The sequence below is a fragment of the Hyperolius riggenbachi genome, chromosome 5, assembly GCF_040937935.1.
Source record: "Hyperolius riggenbachi isolate aHypRig1 chromosome 5, aHypRig1.pri, whole genome shotgun sequence".
Classification (NCBI taxonomy): Eukaryota; Metazoa; Chordata; class Amphibia; order Anura; family Hyperoliidae; genus Hyperolius; species Hyperolius riggenbachi.
This window is the reverse complement of record NC_090650.1, coordinates 319,254,243-319,279,800: the sequence shown is the minus strand read 5'-3', so window position 1 is coordinate 319,279,800 and position 25,558 is coordinate 319,254,243. Positions and strand designations below refer to the sequence as shown.

The following is a 25,558-nucleotide window of genomic DNA, read 5'->3' as shown; positions in this document are numbered from 1 at the left end:
GCTGTGCCACACAACTGCTGTGTGACTGCTGTGCCACACAACTGCTGTGTGACTGCTGTGCCACACAACTGCTGTGTGACTGCTGTGCCACACAACTGCTGTGTAACTGCTGTGCCACACAACTGCTGTGTGACTGCTGTGCCACACAACTGCTGTGTGACTGCTGTGCCACACAACTGCTGTGTGACTGCTGTGCCACACAACTGCTGTGTGACTGCTGTGCCACACAACTGCTGTGTGACTGCTGTGCCACACAACTGCTGTGTGACTGCTGTGCCACACAACTGCTGTGTGACTGCTGTGCCACACAACTGCTGTGTGACTGCTGTGCCACACAACTGCTGTGTGACTGCTGTGCCACACAACTGCTGTGTGACTGCTGTGCCACATAACTGCTGCGTGACTGCTGGGCCACATAACTGCTGCGTGACTGCTGGACCACATAACTGCTGCGTGACTGCTGGACCACATAACTGCTGTGTGACTGCTGTGCCACATAACTGCTGTGTGACTGCTGTGCCACATAACTGCTTTGCTCAGTGACTAATGGGCCGCAGAACTGCTGCGTGACTGCTGTGCCACATAACTGCTGTGTGACTGCTGTGCCACACAACTGCTGTGTGACTGCTGTGCCACACAACTGCTGTGTGACTGCTGTGCCACACAACTGCTGTGTGACTGCTGTGCCACACAACTGCTGTGTGACTGCTGTGCCACACAACTGCTGTGTGACTGCTGTGCCACACAACTGCTGTGTGACTGCTGTGCCACATAACTGCTGTGTGACTGCTGTGCCACATAACTGCTTTGCTCAGTGACTAATGGGCCGCAGAACTGCTGCGTGACTGCTGGACCACATAACTGCTGCGTGACTGCTGGACCACATAACTGCTGCGTGACTGCTGGACCACATAACTGCTGTGTGACTGCTGTGCCACATAACTGCTGTGTGACTGCTGGACCACATAACTGCTGTGTGACTGCTGTGCCACATTACTGCTGTGTGACTGCTGTGCCACATAACTGCTGTGTGACTGCTGGGCCACATAACTGCTGTGTGACTGCTGTGCCACATAACTGCTGTGTGACTGCTGTGCCACATAACTGCTGTGTGACTGCTGTGCCACATAACTGCTGTGTGACTGCTGTGCCACATAACTGCTGTGTGACTGCTGTGCCACATAACTGCTGTGTGACTGCTGTGCCACATAACTGCTGTGCCACATAACTGCTGTGTGACTGCTGTGCCACATAACTGCTGTGTGACTGCTGTGCCACACAACTGCTGTGTGACTGCTGTGCCACACAACTGCTGTGTGACTGCTGTGCCACACAACTGCTGTGTGACTGCTGGACCACATAACTGCTGTGTGACTGCTGTGCCACATAACTGCTGTGTGACTGCTGTGCCACATAACTGCTGTGCCACATAACTGCTGTGTGACTGCTGTGCCACATAACTGCTGTGTGACTGCTGTGCCACACAACTGCTGTGTGACTGCTGTGCCACACAACTGCTGTGTGACTGCTGTGCCACACAACTGCTGTGTGACTGCTGGACCACATAACTGCTGTGTGACTGCTGTGCCACATAACTGCTGTGTGACTGCTGTGCCACATAACTGCTGTGTGACTGCTGTGCCACATAACTGCTGTGTGACTGCTGTGCCACATAACTGCTGTGTGACTGCTGTGCCACATAACTGCTGTGTGACTGCTGTGCCACATAACTGCTGTGTGACTGCTGTGCCACATAACTGCTGTGTGACTGCTGTGCCACATAACTGCTGTGCCACATAACTGCTGTGTGACTGCTGTGCCACATAACTGCTGTGTGACTGCTGTGCCACACAACTGCTGTGTGACTGCTGTGCCACACAACTGCTGTGTGACTGCTGTGCCACACAACTGCTGTGTGACTGCTGTGCCACACAACTGCTGTGTGACTGCTGTGCCACACAACTGCTGTGTGACTGCTGTGCCACACAACTGCTGTGTGACTGCTGTGCCACATAACTGCTGTGTGACTGCTGTGCCACATAACTGCTGTGCCACATAACTGCTGCGTGACTGCTGGACCACATAACTGCTGCGTGACTGCTGGACCACATAACTGCTGTGTGACTGCTGTGCCACATAACTGCTGTGTGACTGCTGTGCCACATAACTGCTGTGTGACTGCTGTGCCACATAACTGCTGTGTGACTGCTGTGCCACATAACTGCTGTGCCACATAACTGCTGTGTGACTGCTGTGCCACATAACTGCTGTGACTGCTGTGCCACACAACTGCTGTGTGACTGCTGTGCCACACAACTGCTGTGTGACTGCTGTGCCACACAACTGCTGTGTGACTGCTGTGCCACACAACTGCTGTGTGACTGCTGTGCCACACAACTGCTGTGTGACTGCTGTGCCACACAACTGCTGTGTGACTGCTGTGCCACATAACTGCTGTGTGACTGCTGTGCCACATAACTGCTGTGTGACTGCTGTGCCACATAACTGCTGTGTGACTGCTGTGCCACATAACTGCTGTGTGACTGCTGTGCCACATAACTGCTGTGTGACTGTTGTGCCACATAACTGCTGTGTGACTGCTGTGCCACACAACTGCTGTGTGACTGCTGTGCCACATAACTGCTGTGTGACTGCTGTGCCACATAACTGCTGTGCCACATAACTGCTGCGTGACTGCTGGACCACATAACTGCTGTGTGACTGCTGTGCCACATAACTGCTGTGCCACATAACTGCTGCGTGACTGCTGTGCCACATAACTGCTGTGTGACTGCTGTGCCACATAACTGCTGCGTGACTGCTGTGCCACATAACTGCTGTGCCACATAACTGCTGCGTGACTGCTGTGCCACATAACTGCTGTGTGACTGCTGTGCCACATAACTGCTGCGTGACTGCTGGACCACATAACTGCTGTGCCACATAACTGCTGTGTGACTGCTGTGCCACATAACTGCTGTGTGACTGCTGTGCCACATAACTGCTGTGTGACTGCTGTGCCACATAACTGCTGTGTGACTGCTGTGCCACATAACTGCTGTGTGACTGCTGTGCCACATAACTGCTGTGTGACTGCTGTGCCACATAACTGCTGTGTGACTGCTGTGCCACATAACTGCTGTGTGACTGCTGTGCCACATAACTGCTGTGCCACATAACTGCTGTGTGACTGCTGTGCCACATAACTGCTGTGTGACTGCTGTGCCACATAACTGCTTTGCTCAGTGACTAATGGGCCGCAGAACTGCTGCGTGACTGCTGGACCACATAACTGCTGCGTGACTGCTGGGCCACATAACTGCTGCGTGACTGCTGGACCACATAACTGCTGCGTGACTGCTGGACCACATAACTGCTGTGTGACTGCTGTGCCACATAACTGCTGTGTGACTGCTGGACCACATAACTGCTGTGTGACTGCTGGACCACATAACTGCTGCGTGACTGCTGGACCACATAACTGCTGCGTGACTGCTGGACCACATAACTGCTGCGTGACTGCTGTGCCACATAACTGCTGTGTGACTGCTGTGCCACACAACTGCTGTGTGACTGCTGTGCCACACAACTGCTGTGTGACTGCTGTGCCACACAACTGCTGTGTGACTGCTGTGCCACACAACTGCTGTGTGACTGCTGTGCCACACAACTGCTGTGTGACTGCTGTGCCACACAACTGCTGTGTGGCTGCTGTGCCACACAACTGCTGTGTGGCTGCTGTGCCACACAACTGCTGTGTGGCTGCTGTGCCACACAACTGCTGTGTGGCTGCTGTGCCACACAACTGCTGTGTGACTGCTGTGCCACACAACTGCTGTGTGACTGCTGTGCCACACAACTGCTGTGTGACTGCTGTGCCACACAACTGCTGTGTGACTGCTGTGCCACACAACTGCTGTGTGACTGCTGTGCCACATAACTGCTGTGTGACTGCTGTGCCACACAACTGCTGTGTGACTGCTGTGCCACATAACTGCTGTGTGACTGCTGTGCCACATAACTGCTCTGCTCAGTGACTCAGTGTTCTGGGGGTTTCACGCAAGTCCTTTGTGTAGTACAGGGGTCTCAAACCCACGGCCCGCGGGCCATTTGCGGCCCTCGATACAATATTTTGTGGCCCTCGCTGGCAAAAGCTTCCTTATAGTTCGCTTCAGTGCTCCCAAGTAATCCGCCGCATCCCCGCCGTTAAACGAGGGCTGCAGAGCCCCCAAATCGCCCGGGGGGGCAATCTGCCGGCATTTCCTGGAAGGGGCAGAGCTTTCAGCATCAGCTCTGCCCCTAGTGACGTCAATCGCCGCACGGATCGCCACCTCCCCGCCCCTCTCTGTGAAGGAAGAGTGAGAGGGGCGGGCAGAGGCGGCAATGCGCCGCAATTGTGAAATTCCTTATGCAGCTCAGCCTCATCCTGACTTTGCCTCCTGCGGCCCCCAGTAAATTGAGTTTGAGACCCCTGGTGTAGTATAAAGATAGAAAAGAGAAAGGGAAACAGAGGGGCTTGTAATGTTAAATTATGCTAATGTAAAATGAACAACCAATACTTGCATCCATTGACCCCTCCTGGCCACCAATTGCAGGCAATAACTGCTCAGACCCCAAATGCAAGTAATTAACCCTCTAATCTGTCCACATAACTGCTCTGTTCAGTGACTGCTGTGCCACATAACTGCTGTGTGACTGCTGGACCACATAACTGCTGTGTGACTGCTGGACCACACAACTGCTGTGTGACTGCTGTGCCACATAACTGCTGTGTGACTGCTGTGCCACATAACTGCTGTGTGACTGCTGGACCACATAACTGCTCTGTGACTGCTGTGCCACATAACTGCTGTGTGACTGCTGGACCACACAACTGCTGTGTGACTGCTGTGCCACATAACTGCTGTGTGACTGCTGTGCCACATAACTGCTGTGTGACTGCTGGACCACATAACTGCTGTGTGACTGCTGGACCACATAACTGCTCTGTGACTGCTGGACCACATAACTGCTGTGTGACTGCTAATGAAAAAAATAATAGTATCAAGACAACTTGATGGAAGATAAAACAGCCTGGTGGACATTAGTTATGAGATTATCCTGAATTTCTATAAAGAATGCTTGCAGTGTAGACTTGCCATGCATGGATCACATGTCATATATTCTTCTGACTACATTCTGTCACATAGAACATCATAATATGTGTTAAAGGTTGTGCTTTCAACATACTTGTACTCGTTCTCAATCATGTTTTCAGGATCTGCTTGCTCTATTGCATCTTCAAAGAACTGCTCCAATGTAGGCATGAACTCTCTGAAACAAAAGATTTGGAAGACAATTGAAAAAAATGGGATAGAGCAGCTCACAAAAACAAAGACCTACCATGGAAGCAACATATCCCCCTTACTGCCTGGGAAGATATGTTCTGGGGGTTTCACGCAAGTCCTTTGTGTAGTATAAAGATAGAAAAGAGAGAGGGTAGCAGAGGGGCTTGTAAAGTTAAATTATGCTTATGTAAAATGAACAACCAATACTTGCATCCATTGACCCCTCCTGGCCACCAATTGCAGGCAATAACTGCTCAGACCCCAAATGCAAGTAATTAACCCTCTAATCTGTCCCCTCCCCAGGTAATCATTAAGGCCAGTGCGGGCAGCATCTGTCCCCCTGCTTTCCACCGTAATTGGTCAGTGTGACCAACTGTCCCATTCCCACGACCATTCCCCCCGCCCAATCCAGGTAATCACGTCATTGCGGCCACCTTCGTGTGCCCCCCATTGCAGCCAGTATCTGTGCGTTTCCCTCGTCAAGGTTGTGTGTGTGTCTCCCCTTATTGTGGCCAGCTTCTATGTGTTTCCCCCCACTGTGGTCGGTGTGTTCGTGCCCCCCCCAACTATGCCCAGCATGCTTTTATTTCCCTACCCCAAGGTGATCCACCCCTCATGTGTGCCGTTGGTCCTTCTCCCATCTGCTTCCTGTTCCCCCTTTGTGTAAAAGTAGTGCAGATCGATTGCAGTGGTAGCCACTTACCAAGTCTGGCGCTGTACACTCACTTTGCTCACCCGCCGATCAGCGTATATCGCATGACATCGGGAGCCAGAGGGATGCATAAGTACACTGGCCAGCATGAGTGAGGGAGATAGAAGGATACAGCACCTGGCGCAGGAGTTGGTAAGTGGCTTCCATTGTGATCGCTCTGCGCTACGGCAATAACTGGTACATGGGTAGAGTAAGAGAGGAGGGGGGAGGGAGGGGAGGTACACCATGCTGGCCGCTGGGGCTTGATGTGCACAACTTACCATAGCTGCGAGTCAGAAATGTACGTCCGACACGCATATAAGGCGACTCCTAGACTTTTATATAGCAAATCAGACCTACATTTCTCGACTTATAGCCGAGTATATACAGTATATATTTTTTTCCTAAAAAGATTCTGGTCTGAGTGTTGTAATTATTTTAATGAGGGGTAACTGTTACAAATCTACAGGTAGTCCCTGGTTAATGAACGAGATAGGCACTGTAGGTTCGTTCTTAACCTGAATCTGTTCTTAAGTCGCAACACTGTGCCATCTCTGTCCCCTGTACTTCCTCTGTGCCCTCCTTTGCGTCACCTCTGCCCCCTGTACCTGCTTGTACAAGTTTAAAAGCATTTTTTTTTTATCGATTTTCTCAAAAGTCCAATTTGAAAAAAAAAATGTTTACTAGTTCCCACAGAATCTCAGAATCCATGCCGTTCGTATCGGCAGGTTGTTCGTAAGTCAAGACTACCTGTATATTGTGGCCAACAGTGGTCTTGTAACCCATATAACTGACTGGGAGTAGGAATGCTTTATTGAATTAGGCCCCCAAATATGTTAGTTATCCTATATTGAATAGGAGCTATGAGGACATTTCTTCTTTACATAGTCCATGGTACTTTCCCTCCCACGGCATTGTTTTACTGCTAGTTCCATGTAAAGCAATACAGCATGTCAAGGAATCTACTATGTGAAAATTCTTGATTCTAAAAGAGAGAGATAAAATTCAGTCCTCATGTATGGTTAGTATTTGTTCTTTCACCGATAGATAACAGTCATATTTCTTGCAAGCACTATACAGATGAAAAAGCCAGAAATATTTGGGAGTAACCAACAGTCAAGTTTGCTTAAATGGCCTTGCATAGTCTCAGATATATTACCTAATGGCCTCTAAATACATATTTAAATTTATCAAATTAAGAAAGCTAAAAATAACAAATTTTAGGGAAAACCACAGTGGTCATGTGACCACTTCTGTTTTTTTGCAGTTCTGTTCTATGAGCTAGGCATGAGTGAGAAGCGGTGCGGCCAATCTGGAGCTCAACACCTCTCCCAATTAAAATGTAGAGTGGGTGTGGTACAGCTGAAAATCAAGACCTCTCATGTTGTATTGAATGGAAAGGGGCAGAGTCTGGACATAAAGCGGAACTGAAATAGAAAAAAAAAAAGTTTCACTTACCTGGGGCTTCTGCCGGCCCCTTCCTGTCCCACACCGATCCTCCAGGATTCTCTGTTCTCCCCAGTGTTGCCAACTCATCCCTTTATTACTGACACATCTAAGTTATACAGGTTCTGGGGCTATTTGCACATAATCAGTGCCTTAACTGCATCTACCTAGCCACAAAACCTGTATAATTCATATGTGTCAGTAATTAAAGGGATGAGTTGGCAACACTGGTTCTCCCGCTGCCAGCTACTTTCGGTTTGGTCAAATCAGCAACTGCACCTGTGCATCCTGGGCCACGCGTATCTTTCTCCACAACAGCATCTTCTGCTATTAGCTCAGGACACTATTGCAGGCGGGAACACGATAAAAAAATATGTGTGGCTTGCCGTATGACCGTACCAAAACTAGCTGATGGTGGGAGAGTGGAGGATCGTGAAGGACCGGCACGGGACAGGAAGGCTGCAAGGGGCTGGCAGAAGCCACAGGTAAGTCAAACACTTTGTTTTTATTTCAGTTCCGCTTTAACAGCTGTCTGATTCTGCTGAGAACCAACCCCCGGGGGTTGTAGGGGAACATGGGTCTTATGATTGCCACCAATTTCACTAAAACAGATATATTTACTTTTCTTTAAGCAGTTACATTTATTTTTATGGTCTAGAGGGGAAAGGAGTATGTGTAGTAATAATATTGGAGACTTGGCAGAAATATAACGGTATACCTAAAAAACCTTAACTACTTGTACAATATAAAAATACATTCTCCATCATTGTCTTTAAGGTGAAAATGAATCCTTAAATCAGACATCACACACACTAAAGTACAACAATATCACCATAATGCAATATACACAAGAACCTCATGCCTCACCTGGTCTCTGCTTTGCATGCCTCTATGTTGTCTGGACAAAGATTCCACAATCGTGTCAGTTCTTCACTGTAAGGAAATGTGGGAAACTCAGTTTGTAGAAAACAGAAATAATATATACTATAGCCCCACAAGTGCATACCGGCACAACTTTCCCACACGCAGGGATAGTATAAATAATATAATAATACCTTCAAAATGATTGCAATAAGTATCCTAACTGCATAAAAAGGAAGCGGGGAGGTATTGTGCAGCACTGTTTGTGTTTTTAAAGGTAGCATTAGCCATTGTGATAATTAAAGATCCGTCTTGATGCGGATGGTAAGCCGAACATTTGAGCCAGCTAAAGTATCAAGTCTATGGTTATCTTTAATGTTCAAAATGTGCTTTATTGATATGCAGATAAAAAGTTACAAACAGCAGTACGGATAAGAAAGATTTTAAAAATGGGTACAAATCTGTCTCAAAACGAGAAAATCATAACGTAGAACTAACAGCAAATTCTAACACAAAATATCACAATATTTGGCATCAGGCAAATGTTTAACAATAGCAACATAGGGGTCAATACACACTGCACAGAAAGCGTTGAAGTAGGCATGAGCCTCCATTTTTAATCGAGCTATATTGTGGGGGGTTATCCCTGCATAGGGGGCAAGACGAATGGTGATACTATCAACCGTTAAGCACATGATCCATGGTGGTACTCCCCCCCTGTGGTAGGTCCAGGGTCTCCAAATTTTCTCAGAATGATGCATGGTGTCTGTGACCCTAGCGTTGATACGTACAGCATTTTCTATCTATTTATGGTAAGTCAGAAACGCAGGAAAATGCAAGTCTTGTTGTTTCCATTGCGAAGCAATGTAAAGCTTTGCGGAAGATACAAAGTGTTGAATAAACTTATGAGGGAATGCCTTATCTGGTGGGGCTTATGGCCTAGTAAGAAAATTTGAGGGTCTTTACTAAATGGGCTTTGAAATATTCTAGACATCAGTGCAGCTATTTTGGTCCAGACTCTGGAGACCTTTGGGCATTCCCACAAATATGGTACATAGAGCCAGAGAGTGAAAGTCTATGGTTATCTTTAAAGGGAACCTGGAGTGAGAGAGAGATGGAGGGCTGCCATATTTATTTCCTTTTTTTTTTCATCAATCAAATTTTATTGATTTTACAGGATACAGGGAAAAGTGCCAAAAGAGACATTTCATCGAGGATTGTAACTTGTACATAAATGCAGACATAATAAGCACATGTAAGTAATGTTTATTTCTTTTTAAACAATACTAGTTGCTCGGCTGTCCTGCTGATCTTACTGGCTGCAGTAGTGTCTGATTCGCCATACCTGAAACAAGGATGCAGCTAATCTTGTCAGATAATTATCTGCATGCTTGTTCAGGGGAATGGCTACAAGTATTAGTGAAAAGGGATCAGCAGGACAGTCAGGCAATTTGTGTTTTTTAAAAGTAAATAAATAGGTCAGCCTCCATATCCCTCTCACTTTAGCTTCCTTTTAAAAAACGTCCCACTTTAAAAGGGATACTTAAAGGGAACCTTAACTGTTAAAAAAAATGAGTTTTACTTACCTGGGGCCATCTACCAGCCCCCTTGCAGCCATTCGCAGACATTAACACGTACATTTTACGCGTTACAGGTGCAATCACGCATTGCACCCATAACGCGTAAAAATGTACGTGTTAATGTCCGCGTTAGCATCTTGCACCAGCGGGAATGCCTAAAAAGCCACGCATGGCAGCCGGCCGACTCCCAGTTGGCAAAAACGAGACTAGCTGGCAGCGGGGGACCGGAACAGCCATGAGTGACTGCGAGGGCACAGGATGGCTGCATGGGGCTGGTAGAAGCCCCAGGTAAGTGAAACTCATTTTTTTTTCGGTTTAGGTTCCTTTAAGCCTACTAAAAAAAAAAAAAAAGTTTCACTTACCTGGGGTTTCTACCAGCCTCCTGCAGCTGTCCTGTGCCTGCGCCAGTCCTCAACGATCCTCCGTTCCCCCGCCACCTAGTTTCATTTTCGCCGACTTTGAGTCAGCGGGCCACTGCGTCCATGCGGTCCTGGCCACACGTGCAAGGATTCGTGCAAGGATTTTTTCATTTTATTTTTTTTAGGAGGCTTAAGCATCCTTTTAGGCCTCTTTCACAGTGGGATGTTGCGTTTGAGGCGACGTTAAAGTCGCACAACGTGCCCCTAACGCAGCGCATATAGGTTATGAAATTGGACGTTATTTTGCACTGCGTTGTGTGTCTCTTGGTGCGCCGTTTTCGTCGCATACTGATGGAACAAAAACTGCGCATGCGTTACATAAAAAAAAAAAACACATTACTGAGCATGTGCAACACACATAACGTAGCAAATTTATTGCTAAACGCACAGCATGCAGCCCATCCTAAATATTGCTACACGTTACACACAACGCAACGTGTGCACTGTAATTGTCGCACAGACTTGGTATTGCTGTGCGTTAGTCTGCGTTATAAATTTTTATAACGTGCGACTTTAACGTCCCACTGTGAAAGAGGCCTTAAGCTTCTATAAAAATGTACAATTTCCCAACTGATATTATGAGACAACAGTCTCCAAACAAAACAACCAGTCTGTCCAGGGCTAGGCTATACAAGTGACTATTCCCTAAAGGATACCAGCTGTATATATGTGTCTGAATAAATGTGAGTTTCAGAGCGGAATAACAAGTTCTTACTTTCCCATCAAGATCTTCTTGTTGGCACCTTTGCCCAGGAAATCCTCTGGGGCTGGACGTTTTCTTGCTACTTTCTGTGGTTTGCTGTCTGATGGCCTAAAATATGACTAAACGTTAGTGAACAAATATGTACTCAGCTACGTTCATGTAATGCTTTATTATAGTATTTATTTCTTATGTCATTCCTTACAGGTTATAAATAATAGTAAAACAGAGTACAGCCATGTCAAGAAAAAACATTACCTTTCTTTCACAAAGCTTGGGCACCCTTCATTCTTCCATGAATTCCAGTTTTCCTCCGTATTGAGTATGTGCTAGGAGATGAAATAAGGTAGGTGGTAAGTAAATGAGGTATATGCAATGATGAGACAGGTAACAGCAGCTAAGCACTGAGAAATGCAGCATACCTCCACCATCTTAGAGAACTTCTCTCCATCTGGGGGGGTTTCACACAATAACTGCAATAACACAAGAAAATACAGTTTGGAGTCACTTTGGGCCTCTCCGGTACACATATGTGCAGAGGAATGATTTATCTCTGTCTGTACCTGATGGACAAGTTTGGTGGTATCCTCAATCCACAATGACTGCTCATCCAACAGCACGTAATTAGAGCTGAAATACAAAAGAAGTTTGATTTGCTATTCTGTAATAATATGCACAGACTGCACAGAGTTGAATACTATATTAGAATACATTAAAGAAAACCTGAAGAGTTAAACAAAAAGTTAGATACCACTGTAGAGGGAAGCCTTTGGGTGATCCAGAGGCTACCCTGAAACCCACAACCCCTCCGCTGCAGCTTCCTCTTTACACCTGCAACCCCCTTTATGTACGACCACACAGCACAGGTGTCAGTAGCAAGGAGCTGCTTGTGTACGGAGGAAAAAGTCATGCACCACTGTTTCCGAGCTACTGCACAGTACGGCCACACCCGTACACAGTCAGAAGGCTGCAAGCAATATTTGACATTCATGTCAAACATTGCAAAAAGCGTCTCAGAGCAGGAATGGAGGGTGTAGGCATATCGGAGACGCCTCTGGACTATCCCTTCACTGACGTTCGTATCTAACTTTTTTTTTTTTTTAACCTCTTCAGGTACACCTTAAAGGAAACTGGAGATTAAACAAGTGCAAGAATTCATACTTATCTGGGGCTTCCTCCAGCCCCCGTATGCCATAGGCTCCTTTACTGTCCTCTCGGGCAGCTCCGTTCTCGCACAGTCAGTTCTGGTAGTTGCTGACTACTGCGTATACCTAGCCCTGGTCACGCTCCTGTGGCCAGAAGCGTTCTATGCCTGTGCAGCTGGTTAATGCTTGTACCTGCGCAGGTGCAGAATGCTCCCAGCCACAGGAGCACGACCAAGGACTCTTGCAGCCACGGGCAGACATGCACAGCAGTCCATCGACTGGCCCAGTTGGGGACTTTACTGGAGCTGACTGTGGGAAAGCAGAGTGGCCCGGGAGGATGGGGAGGGAGCCAATGGCCTACAGGGGGCTGGAGGAAGCCCCAGATAAGTATAAATACATGTACTGTTTTCATCTCAGGTACACTTTAATTTATACCGAGGGCAACTTAACCACCCTGGCGTTCTGATTAAATCGCCAGGGTGGCTGCGGGAGGGTTTTTTTTAAATAAAAAAAAAAACTTTCATGCAGCCAACTGAAAGTTGGCTGCATGAAAGCCCACTAGAGGGCGCTCCGGAGGCGATCTTCCGATCGCCTCCGGCGGCAAGAAATAACACGGAAGGCCGCAATGAGCGGCCCTCCGTGTTTCGCTTCCCTCGTCGCCATGGCGACGAGCGGAGTGACGTCATGGACGTCAGCCGACGTCCTGACGTCAGCTGCCTCCGATCCAGCCCTTAGCGCTGGCCGGAACTGTTTGTTCCGGCTACGCTGGGATCGGGCGGCTGGGGGGACCCTCTTTCGCCGCTGCACGCGGCGGATCGCCGCGCTGCAGCGGCGATCAGGCAGCACACGCGGCTGGCAAAGTGCCGGCTGCGTGTGCTGCTTTTTATTTGGTGGAAATCGGCCCAGCAGGGCCTGAGCGGCAGCCTCTGGCGGTGTTGGACGAGCTGAGCTCGTCCAGACCGCTCAGCAGGTTAAACATACTTACAGCTATCTAGCTCTGATACTAGAACACAAGTATATGTAAATGTTCACTGCCATAGTTTTAAATCTCAGCTAAACATTCAGGTCAGGGAACTATTCTTTGGCTGCAGCACTATGACACATTACTGTTGTTATTTGTTGGATTTATATAGCGCCAACATATTATGCAGCGTTGGAGTATAAGGATACAGACAATAGTAACAGGGGTGACAGAAAACACAATACAGGTAATAAGCAGTACGACACACAATACCAGATCCTGCAGTAGAGTAGTCGTCCCAATAATACAAGTTCAAATTATTCTAGTAGCAGGATGCATGGTCAAGTAGGCTACACAATGACGGAGGGCCCTGTCAAAGGCTTACATCTCTGGGAGGCCCAATTGAGAGGGGTGTTTATGAATGTTTAGGCACAGAGAAGCCCAGCATACAAGCAGCCAGGCCATGACTGCACTCTTGGTATATGCATATCTGTGAGGTGAGTACAGTCTTAGTGACTGGAAGTACCTGTCTATGGAGGTAAAACTCTTACTATTACAAAAATCAAATAAAAACTCCAATACAAAACAAGATCAAAAACAGAAGGATAGATTTATATTTGGTCTGCAATTCCACTGTTGGCTGTTTACTCCATTTCACAGGGACAACTCTTCTTAAAGTAGGTAGTGGCTGGATAGTGTAATGGTTAAGGGCTCTGCCTCTGACATGGGAGACCAGGGTTCGAATCTCGGCTCTGCCTGTTCAGTAAGCCAGCACCTATTCAGCAGGAGACCTTAGGCAAGTCTCCCTAACACTGCTACTGCCTATAGAGCGCGTCCTAGTGACTGCAGCTCTGGCACTTTGAGTCCGCCAGGAGAAAAGCGCTATATAAGTGTTTGTCTTTGTCTTTAAAGTGACCCTGTGTCATGTGTGACTCAGTGTCTGCCAAGGACAAGGGTTGATTGTATACATTACCTACTTTCCTACAGTGCTTTTTTAAAAAAAAAAAAACCAAGGCTGTAGAGATCTCTTCTAGGTTTCAGCATTCCAAGCTATTACTTCCTGTACTGGAGCTTAGCCACATCCCCTTTCATCAACATTCAAGCAATCCTATTTATAAGCAATCCTCTGCCACAATGCAGAGCATCTGTATAGTCAGATAAGCACTGCAGTTAGACTCCAGTACCTGGAACCTGAAATTAATGTAGCAATACCCTGTTAGGCTTATTTTTCTAAATGAGCAGCACAGGAGAAATGATATCGTTGTAATCAATATAGATTGATGGACACTGTGTCAGGTTAACACAGAGTCCCTTTAAAGGGAACCTAAACTGAGAAGGATATGGATTTTTCCTTTTAAAATAATACCAGTTTCCTGAATTGCCTGCTGATCCTGTGTCTCTAATACTTTTAGCCACAGCCCCTGAACAAGCATGCAGATCAGGTGCTCTGACTGAAGTCAGACTGGATTAGCTGCATGCTTGTTTCAGGGTGTGATTCAGCCACTATTGCAGTCATAGAGATCAGCTGGACTGCCAGGCAACTGGTATTGTTTAACAGGAAACATCCATATCACTCTCAGTTAAGGTTCCCTTTAAAGAAAAGCTATATGAAAAAAGGGCCCCTGGGGGGTACTTACCTTGGGAGGGGGAAGCCTTTGGATCCTAACGAGGCTTTCCCCATCTTCCTCTGTCCCTCCATTGCCCTGCTGGAACCCCCCAATCCGCTGCAAGGTAAATATTTACCTACCGCAATCCTGCGTAGGCGCACTAGCTGGACCCGATTGATCCGCTCTACTGCGCAGGCGCATGTAATTTGTGCCTGCGCAGTAGAGCGGATTTGTGCAGGATCGCGGAGAGGTAAATAAATCTCCTGCTTGTCAAGCTTGTCAGGGGAGGTTTCGGGGGAGCCAGGGCTGGATTCCTCAAAGCTACAGGGGAGGAGGAAGCCTCATTGGGACCCTGAGGCTTCCCTCTCCCGAGGTAAGTATCCGTCCGGGGGCGGGGGGGATATTAATTACAGAGTCTCTTTAAGATTTCCATACACAGAACTTGTCAGCCAGACTAAAACCACAATTGCATAAAATAGCAATATTATGCAGGTGTATGTGAGGGAGCTATATAGCTTGGAAATATGTATCTGGTATCAAACAGAACATCCATCTGTGCAATGGACTGCAACATTATTCAAAATAAAATGGATTCACTGTTCCATTCCACCAGGCTTTAATTCAGTTTCAAAGGATAGGTCTAACAGTAACCAAGCAGCTCGGGGCAACCCAAAACCACAAGAAAGGTATAGGGGACTTAAAGAGCCCGAAAAGCCCTCCTACTAAAAGGGAATGCTAAGTGTGGTTTGCCTTCTTAAAACAGAAGGAGTTTGCTATAATTCAGCTTAAAGTGAACATTTGTGGTTACCCACAATGCACCGCTACTGAATAAACAAATTATCTATTTATGCCCCAGGATAAAGTATAGGTCTGAAACAGTGGCATAGCTAAGGAGCTTTGGGCCCCAGGTGCAAGTTTTACATTTGCAAACACCCCCACCCTTCCCCCATAGTACTATATACATAATATATATGGTGCACCAAAACCTGCCAAGGATCGCTACGATATTAGAGATGCAAAAAGTGGATGGGGAAGAGTTTGTTAATGATTACCACTATTCAAAGCATCTTTAGATGTGATCATTACCATCACAGGACCAATAAAGAGCTAACAATGCCGTTGAAGGAAGGCCCATAGTGTACCCCTCCGGCCCAAGAACCCCCGGTGCAGTCGCAATCTCTGCATCCCCTATTGCTACACTGCTTGTCTGAGAACATTCATAAAATTAAAAAACAGGCAGCCCTGGTCATGCAGATAAAAAAGTGTGATCCAAATACTTGATCTTAGTGTGTAGGACTAGCGTGTTCTGTTTAGTGAGACAGCGAGGAAAAAAAAGCGGCACAGCAAGTAAGACTCCAGGTTACATTTCCTAGCTGGAGAATGAAGTAAGCACCTTACTGTATGCTCTAGCTAGTAAAGCAACAATCATTATGCCTAAAACACATGCGCACACACACACACGCACACTTACCTTTTGAACTTTACTTGGCCTTTCAAATACTGGAAGTGTATAAGATATTGCACCAAGATATGTCGGCGGAAGTTACTGTCACTCAACTGTAAATCCATTAACTAAGAGAAGACATAAGAATATAGAGACACAATTCAAGCACGAGTACCAAATCATTTTGAACAGTAAAAAGTAGCGGTGCTACGGTTGTCAGCATGAACACCCAATACACAATGCTATATCACGCCCAGGTTACCTTCTCACTTGTCAGGAACTTGGCGAAGTACACGTGTTCACCTCCTGCTTTCAGCTCCTCAATTTTTTTCCGCGATGCCTGAGTATCATCCAATTTGTAACTCTTAAACACTGCCAGGACCTCTTCTGAGAACTGGAGAAAAAGAGGAGAATATTTGTCAATGTGAGTAACTAAGCACATTGGCAAAGATCGAACATTTCAAGACAATTTGTGTGTTAACAACATACAAGGTACAAAATATTATAACACAGAACCATAAAATATTCATTTTGTCTTCCATATACACGATAAACCTGTCATTAGTGTGATACCAGGGATGTGTTATACAACAGAAGAATCCAGACAGAGAAGGAGCGCTCCAAAGTGTATTACAATTAATAAAATCAGCTTTATTCGCAAGACAAATACATACTCACAAGATGTACAGGTTAAAATCGCTTATCAGCGGTGAGGCTAGTCCGCTTAACACCCCGTCAGCAGGTACACACGCGCTGTGGCCAGCAGCGTGGTCTCCGATGTCCCAGGAGCTCGTCTCGCTAGGGGATGGGCGAGGCCTACTCTCAGCGTGCATGTGACGCCATTACGCATTTCGGCGCTCTGCGCCTTCGTCAGATGACGTCACCCGCACTGACACGCCTTATTTATACGCAGCCAGTGCCGTGGTCATGGCAACTGATGCGGTGGTGGTGGAAAAAAAAAAACCTTATTCTGGAAAATATAGGAGCGCAGCGTATTTCACTGGCTCACAACGCATACTCCCTATAGCAATTATTTGTGTATACAACATGCAGCTCTATAGTGGAAGCCTCAAAAACTGAGATTTTCCCTAACTTCTCAGTTCCTAAATAATGGATTGGGAATCTGATCCTCTTAAAAGGAAGGTCCAAGCAAAATAAAAAAAGAGTTTCACTTACCTGGGGCTTCTACCAGCCCCATGCAGCCATCCAGTGCCCTCGTAGTCACTCACTGCTGCTTCAGTCCCCCGCTGGCAGCTTGCCGACCTCAGAGGTCGTCGGGCCGCATTGCGTACATTTTTACGCATTCCCGCTTGCGCAGGAACGGGGGACTGGAGTGTGAGTGACTACGAGAGTACAGGATGGCTGCATGGGGATGGTAGAAGCCCCAGGTAAGTGAAACTCTTTTTTTTATTTTGCTTGGACCTTCCCTTTAGGCTACTTGCACACCAAGACGTTGCGTTAGGTGCTACGTTAAGGTCGCATAACGTGCACCTAACACAACGTATGGTGCTGCAAGTGAGGACGGTAGAGTGAGCCGCGTTAGGCGGCTCGATTCCTATAAGGTCTCCCAGAGTGGCGCTGATTGGCCAGCGGGACCACGTGATGCGGAGCGAGACACTCCGCACCACGTGGTCCCGCCGGCTAATCAGCGGCCGCCAGTGCAGTGCATATTAAGTAGCCATGTGCGCGGCTACTGTAGCTGGCTCTCCCCGCCTCCTCTCCGCCCCCCACTGCGCATGTGCAAACAGTCTAACGCGACTATAGCCGCTCTAACGCCGTAGCATGCTGTACTTTCCGGAGAACGTGCAGCGTTACATGTAACGCAACGTGGGCTGTGTGAACAGCCCACTTGTGTTACATTGCTGTGCGTTGGGGGAGCGTTAAAGGCGCACTAACATGCGCCTGTAACGTCTTGGTGTGTAAGCAGCCTTAAAGTACACCTGAAGTGAGAGGGATACGGAGACTGCCATATTTATTTCCTTTTAATCAATACCAGTTGCCTGGCATCCTGCTGATCTTCCTGGCTGCAGTAGTGTTTGAACCACACACCCGAAACAAGAATGCTGTGAATCCAGTCAGATTTTAGTCAGAAATATCTGATCTGCATGCTTCTTTAGGGTCTATGGCTAAAAGTATTGGAGAGACAGCACCAGGAGGAAAGCCAGGCAGTATGCATTGCAGCAGTCAAACTTTCAGAAACGGATCATGCCATGTTTTCTATGCAGAAATATAAGAATTATGTAGTTTGTTTATTTTAAGGTACACTGCAGGGGTACTAAAAAGAGAAATCAGTATTTTATGAGAGAAAAAGTGATAATTATGTAATCATAGTGATCAGGAGCAAATCCACATCGCCCCTTAAGGTGCCTATACACTCGTCAGATTAGCAGCAGATAGATCATCAGATGGATTTCTTATCTATCTGATGTGTTTTTAGAACATTTTTTACTAGGATAGAATTCCAATAGATTTCAGTTTGAAATCTATTGAAATTCGATCTGATGGCATTTTTTTGCCGTCAGATTTCCATTAAGGCCAATGCAAAATGATAAGCAATCTCATCAGATCGACCTAAATTTTCCACCCTGCCAGTTTGATGGAAGTCCATCGAAATCGGCCGTCGATCGGTCGATTGGCCAACCGATTTGCAATCGATCGATTGATTTTGATCGATCGATCGGCCAGAAAATCGGCTGAGTGTATGGGCCCCTTTATTCATTGCAGGAGGTGTCAGCTGTCAGAGCATGCGAGCCTGCTGCAGTAAAAATCTACTAGTGTCTGAAATCAACATTTATATAAGGTCAGTATTAGATACTGACCTGGTTCTGAAGGGGCTAAAAGGAAATAAATACAATATGTCAGCCTCCATATCCCTCTCATTTCAGGTGTGTTTTAAAAATCAAAATGACAACTTCCTACCTGAAAACCCAAATTGGTAAGAGGATATTTTCCTTGTGAAGATGTCACTTGTGTATGGAGGAGGGACACCGAGCTTTCACATGTACAGAGAATAATGGGTGGCAGGAGAATATTCTCATTTTTAGACTAACTGGCTGGGACAGTTAACTGGGGTTATTCAGCCCTGCGCTTCTTATGAATGGGCATAGTTCAAAACACCTAGCAAATCACGCCAAGGGAAGACTGTAAAGTGAAACTGTGACTAAGGATTGAACTTCACCCCAATCAGTAGCTGAACCCCCTTTCCCATGATAAATATTTACCTTTTCTCAAACGGATCATCAGGGGGCTCTGTATGGCTAAGATTGTGTTGAAACCCCTCCCACAGTGGGATGTCAGGACCATGGTGCTGACATCACATTGTAGAAGCCTTGTTGCATTGTGGGAAATAACAGCTGTTTCCAACTGCCAAAAAAACAAGGAGCAGCTACTTCCTCTGACATCGCCTACCTGCCAGCAGTAAAAATGTCACCATATCATAAAAGCCAAAATGTAATTCAGGGAGAGGAAAGCTTTTACAATGGGCAAACACTGACTAAATCATTTATACATTTAAGCACATTTGTTCATTACGTTATTTTCACTGGAGTTCCTCTTTAAACATTGTTACTACACTAATTCTGGTTTAAGCTGGCCTGCTTTAAAGCAATTGTGAAGGGAATCCTAAAACAAAAAGTTAGATACTTATCTCAGTAGTGGCAAGCGTCTGGATAGCCACAAGATTTCTGGGATCAGCCAACAGCCCACCATGTCTGCAGCACTGCAAGGTCTAATTCAAATAAAAACCCACAATAAACAGCTACTGGAGTTCAGCATGGTTACACTGAAAGCTGTACACTCACTTCTGTGACTGAAGGTACACTTTAAGAGCGGAAATAGCCCACTGACCTCTGCGCCATCAGTGGCCTTGTGCATGCAGAGATATTCTACACCATGAAGATAAGAGACTATTGAGAAACTGGCCTGCAGCTCACAGTGACCCTGTCTGGTTATGTATGAGGTAAAGTAAGAAATGAGGCAAGAAGGGAACTCTACCTTGAGAAATGTCTTCCAGGAGCTCTTATCATAGCACTGTACTGGATTCCTGAAGAAGTCCTGCAGTGACCAGAACTTTCTATACAGGTTGTAGTCTATGGGAATGGAGCTAGAAAATAAAAGTAGAATGAGTCAAAAATAATACTGCACTCACATTTTACCTAACCTGACCTTATCTATATCATATAAAAGAAGATACCATCATAATATTAAATCATCACTGTAGTCAGACATTTCTACTACATTGCATTTTACAGACCTTACTGGACTAAAAAAGTACTCAGTATAAGTACAACAATTTTTGCAGCTTTATTGTTACTATGCTGTACCAGATCTCACCACAGGAGATAAATAGATTCAGAGGCGGACATAGGCCTGTGCAGACCGTGCAGCCGCACAGAGGCCTCTTGCCCTCTAGGGCGCATGCAGCTGCACCACAGTTTCAGGGCATGATTATTCTGTAGGTTGTTCTCTGTGTATTTCTCTCTGAAACCCAGGAGGAACAGTGATATTTGCTTGTGGCCCAGTCATACTACACAAGTATGAAATGTGTGCTACATAAACACAGTGCCTAGTAACCTAGATTAGTGTACTTTTATGTTATTGACATTATTTGGAGCAAACCATAATCTGTTATGATTATGGCCACTCACATGGGGCCCCTTCATTTATTCCGCACAGGGGCCCACTGTTGACTTTGTCTGCCACTGAATACATTGAAATCTGAGATTACAATCCAGAAATTCTGTAAAACTGAAGTAAGAATTGTCAGTAGAGAGGAATCAACCTAAATAGATATTTTTGTTACCTTTAATCCTGCTTAAAGTGAACTTCAACCGTGAAAAAAAAAAAAGTTTCACTTACCTGGGGCTTTGAACCAGCAGGGGGCTGGTTTAAAGCATGAAAAAGAGCGCTCCGTAGTGCATGAAAGTTATTTATTCCTCAGACACGCAATTCTAAAAACACACTTACTGGAAAACAGTAGAAATTAAGCATATAATGGGCAAAGCCCAATTGGACAACAGTAGAAATTAAGCATATAATGGGCAAAGCCCAATTGGACAAAGTTGGCTGGTTTAAAGCCCCAGGTAAGTGAAACTTTTTTTTTTTTTTTCACGCTCATGGCGGGGGACCAGAGGATCCGTGAGTGACTACACGGGAACAGGAAGGCTGCAGGGGGCAGCCTTCCTGTTCCCGCGTAGTCACTCATGGATCCTCTGGTCCCCCGCCGCGAGCGGGTTTTGTTTTCGCCACTGCGCTCACATGGCCCTTGCCATGCACATCCTCGATCACGCTCCTGTCGCTAAGGCCATCCTGCACATGCGCAGTACGTGTACATATGCGTATTGTGCATGTGCAAGATGGCCACGACAACGGGAGCACGATCAATGATGCGCACGGCAAGGATCGTGCAGATGCAATGGCCGCCGAATGATCAGTTGGCGAAAATGAATCTAGCTTGTGGTTGGGGACCGGAGGATCTGTGAGTGACTACGTGGGCACAGGAAGGCTGCAGGTGGATGATCAAAGCCCCAGATAAGTGTAAAAAAACAACAACCACAACAAAACCCCCTTTTTTTACGGTTAAGGTTCGCTTTAAACAGCTAAATGTGTGTCACAATTATACTTACGAACTATTAGGGGCTTCATCATCTCCCATTTCCCCTTCTTCAATTTCCATTCCATCATCCCTGTCTTCCACTTGCTGTAAATACAAAGAATTGGTCATCGTGCAGAAACTGAACCTTGTAATATACACAATCAAGAAGAGAAAAGCAGTTACTAGGAGTAAGAAATACAAAGTAACATCAGCTAGACTCACTTTCTGTCCCAAAGTGCTTTCATTCTCATTGACATTATACACTGTGACATTTTCCAAGTTGAACTGGCTCTGTAAATTCAGTCCTTTAAGAAAACAAACAAAAATAATGTGATAAAGGAAGAGTGATGTATATATACTGTATATATAAACCATGGGACTAGTTCATAAGATCTTTTGTTTTTATAGGATATGCACCGCCTCACATTTTTACTCTCTGCTAAAGCTCCAAAATCACACTAGATAACTAAGCGAGGCAATCATTTGGCGCTGTCCCGGCCGATGGTCTGGTGTGTGTACAGCAAGGAATGTATACAGACATCTTTCAGGGCTGCTACAGCTACAGGACTTTAGTTCTATGTTAAAGCGGAATGAAAGCCAGCATTTCTTCTTTGCTCTGAAAAAATTATTTACAGCATATTATATACAACCAGCATTTTTTTTTTACTAAAACCACATTCAAAGGGTTACACATAGGGCTGGAAAGTTCAGTGCAGAGAAATGTGGACGCATCTGAAGAAGTGGAGATAATGTTATCTTGTGTTTACTTAAATGTATCAAGTGAGGAATGTGAGACATTCTCTGACTGTGGAGAAGCCGCTGGACACAGAGAGACACTGAAAGCATTTCTGCCTTTAATACATAATGAATAAAACCAGTTATGAATAAAATGCAAAGTCAGCTCACAAAGCAAAAAACTGTACTTGTGGGAATGTATAATTTCTAAATGAATAATAATACTTGTGCACAAATGCAAATATGATAACCGTATGGCATATAAAAAGTAGGAAAACATGTTTTTATTGAATATTATGTCAGGGTTTTATACCGCTTTAATACTAAACTTCAGGGTCTGTATATGTCGATCCTTATTGAGATCGAAACTAACGTATCCACATATATAGAATATACAAAATGCAGAGGTTAGTTATTGCCTTCCCTACCTACAGCAGCTTTAGTCTAATGTGTTTATCTGAATACCATGTAATGTCTCTACACTGAAGGGAGAGAGTTCTCTGCATAAAGTTTTTCAGCAACTCCATTACCAGTTTTGTGCCACCACTCATCAATGTTTAGGTAGGTATTTTAGTACAACACTGTGGCCTCAATTCACAGAGCTTTATCAAACACTTTATCAAACGTTTGATAATTTACCTCATGGGTAAAATCTGATTTTGAATTCACTAAGGTGTTATAGATTTATCGATCATTTCATCGATAAAACATTCGATAAATCTATAACACCTTAGTGAATTCAAAATCAGATTTTACCCATGAGGAAAATTATCAAACGTTTGATAAAGTGTTTGATAAAGCTCCGTGAATTGAGGCCTTAGAGATTTATTATACCAATGTTGAATACAACATACTCTTGGCTGGTTGATTCCACTGTACAAGTTGGAAGACTCACCAGATTTTTCTGAGAGTGGAAATAAACGTGCAAGAAACAGCTGAATCCTCCCGCAGAACACCGTGTTCTGTGACTTGGAGAGTCTCCTTAAAAGGTCTAGAAAAAATGAAAAGAAACATTAAAAAATAATCATTTTTCCAGGAAACAAGAAAAGCGAGTGAACTGTTCATGTGCACTGAGCATATTAAAAGCATAAAAGTCCCCATAAGAGAGGTTCATAATGGTTTGTGCCGCTGGGGGTACAGGAAGGGGGAGCACCATTACTTACCTATGGGATGCTGAACCTCTGGCCCGTGGCTCTTTTGGGATCATCCATCTTCTCGAGCCGACCGCAGCTTCTGTGGGCATTTGTAATTCATGGCGGGGGTCACGCTGCAATGCATGCCTGGAGATGTAGTTCAGAAGATGCGAGGATAGTGCTGAACTAGCATCTCCCAGAGTACACTGGGAGGTTGGGGAGGTTCGTTTTTCATAAAGTACAACAATGATGCTCAGTGCACTTTAAAGTTCATTGTGTTAGCTCAGATTAAGATCTATGTTTTAGGATGTTCCCAGGAAAGTTCATCCCTGCATCTCAAACAGGACTTTTTGCTTAATAAGAATGTGGCAGAAAACAAAAATTGTGGATGGTGTAGGGGTCACAACATTTGCAAGCAGGCTGTGGGAAGCACAGACCAATGTATATGGGAAGGGGTGAAACAAACCAAGCATGGGACCCGACAATGTAAAAGAAGCCAGTTTAGTAGAGGAAGGTGGCAGCCTGTAATACCCAGTGACACTGCCAAGGCTTTGGGGTGTAGGGATGCCCTCAGGCTTCATAAGGAGGGACTAGGATTATCCATCCTACTTTCAGAACAGCCTTCTCAAAGAACACAGGAACCAGCATTTACCAGGTTTAGACAGTCAGGGCTCTTGGGCAGGATGTGAATGCCTTAAAGAGACTCTGTAACATGAAAAACATCCCCTGGGGGGTACTCACCTCGGGTGGGGGTAGCCTCGGGATCCTAATGAGGCTTCCCACGCCGTCCTCTGTCCCACGGGGGTCTCGCCGCAGCCCTCCGAACAGCCGGCGACTGTGCCGACTGTCAGTTCAATATTTAACTTTGCTGGCTCCAGCGGGGGCGCTGTGGCGACTTTCGGCATGGAAATAGACGGAAATACCCGATCTCCGTCGGGTCCGCTCTACTGCGCAGGCGCCGGAAACTTGCGCCTGCGCAGTAGAGCAGACCCGACGGCGATCGGGTATTTCCGCCTACTTCGGCGCCGACAGCCATCAGAGCGCCTGCGCAGGAGCCAGGAAGGTAAATATTGCGTCACCGCTGTACGGAGGGCTACAGCGAGACCCCCGAGGGACGCAGGACGGCGTGGGAAGCCTCATTAGGATCCTGAGGCTTCCCCCACCTGAGGTGAGTACCCCCCAGGGGTCGTTTTGTCGTTACAGTTCCTCTTTAATGAAAATAGGTAGCCAATTGAGAGACTGTATGCATGTATGACTGTATGAGTGTATGCATTTCAGCATACAGTTTCATTCTGGATGGTGTATATTTCTGCAGTATTTCTCCACCTATTTCACAGCTAAATTAACAACATGGAATTACAGCCAATTTCTTCCTCTCTAGTTATAGAAAGAATGGGGAAGGGTCAGAACCTCTGCCTAATTTATTTTGCCAGATTCTCCTTCGCTGCCTGTCCATGTGAATGCTGGCACTGGAAGAGTAAACAGAATCACAAAATATTGGGGCATCATCCCCTGAGACACGTTTCTAAGGTTGGCTCTCATACCTTTTGGAAAACTACCTCTGCCTGCTGTGTCACTGGGGCAGGAAGTGAGGGGGAATGTTACGGATACAAATGGTTACAAGTATAAACATCTTTATGCAAAATAAAAAAAATAAAGATTTTTGACTATAGACTTAAAGAGGAACTCCAGTGAAAATAATGTAATAAAAAAAGTGCTTCATTTTTACAATAATTATGTATGAATGATTTAGTCAGTGTTTGCCCATTGTAAAATAATTTAAATCCCTGATTTACATTCTGACATTTATTACATGGTGACATTTTTACTGTTGGCAGGTGCTGTAGCTGCTGCATGCTTTTTTGGCAGTTGGAAACAGCTGTAAACAGCTATTTCCCACAATGCAACAAGGTTCA

General features: G+C 45.8%; 1 protein-coding gene across 1 annotated transcript in view; it reads right to left on the bottom strand.

Annotated features, from left to right (window-relative positions):
* Window positions 1-25,558, bottom strand: part of THOC1 (THO complex subunit 1) — a 47,764-nt gene that overhangs the window by 9,063 nt on the left and 13,143 nt on the right. The window contains exons 7-18 of the mRNA XM_068237235.1: window positions 23,405-23,500; window positions 21,997-22,079; window positions 21,806-21,879; window positions 20,175-20,283; window positions 16,444-16,575; window positions 16,209-16,309; window positions 11,588-11,654; window positions 11,447-11,497; window positions 11,283-11,353; window positions 11,040-11,135; window positions 8,332-8,397; window positions 5,230-5,313 (exon numbers count right to left, since the gene is read on the bottom strand). Of these exons, the coding sequence (XP_068093336.1) occupies window positions 5,230-5,313; window positions 8,332-8,397; window positions 11,040-11,135; window positions 11,283-11,353; window positions 11,447-11,497; window positions 11,588-11,654; window positions 16,209-16,309; window positions 16,444-16,575; window positions 20,175-20,283; window positions 21,806-21,879; window positions 21,997-22,079; window positions 23,405-23,500 (1,030 nt within the window). The remainder of the gene's footprint in view (window positions 1-5,229; window positions 5,314-8,331; window positions 8,398-11,039; window positions 11,136-11,282; window positions 11,354-11,446; window positions 11,498-11,587; window positions 11,655-16,208; window positions 16,310-16,443; window positions 16,576-20,174; window positions 20,284-21,805; window positions 21,880-21,996; window positions 22,080-23,404; window positions 23,501-25,558) is intronic.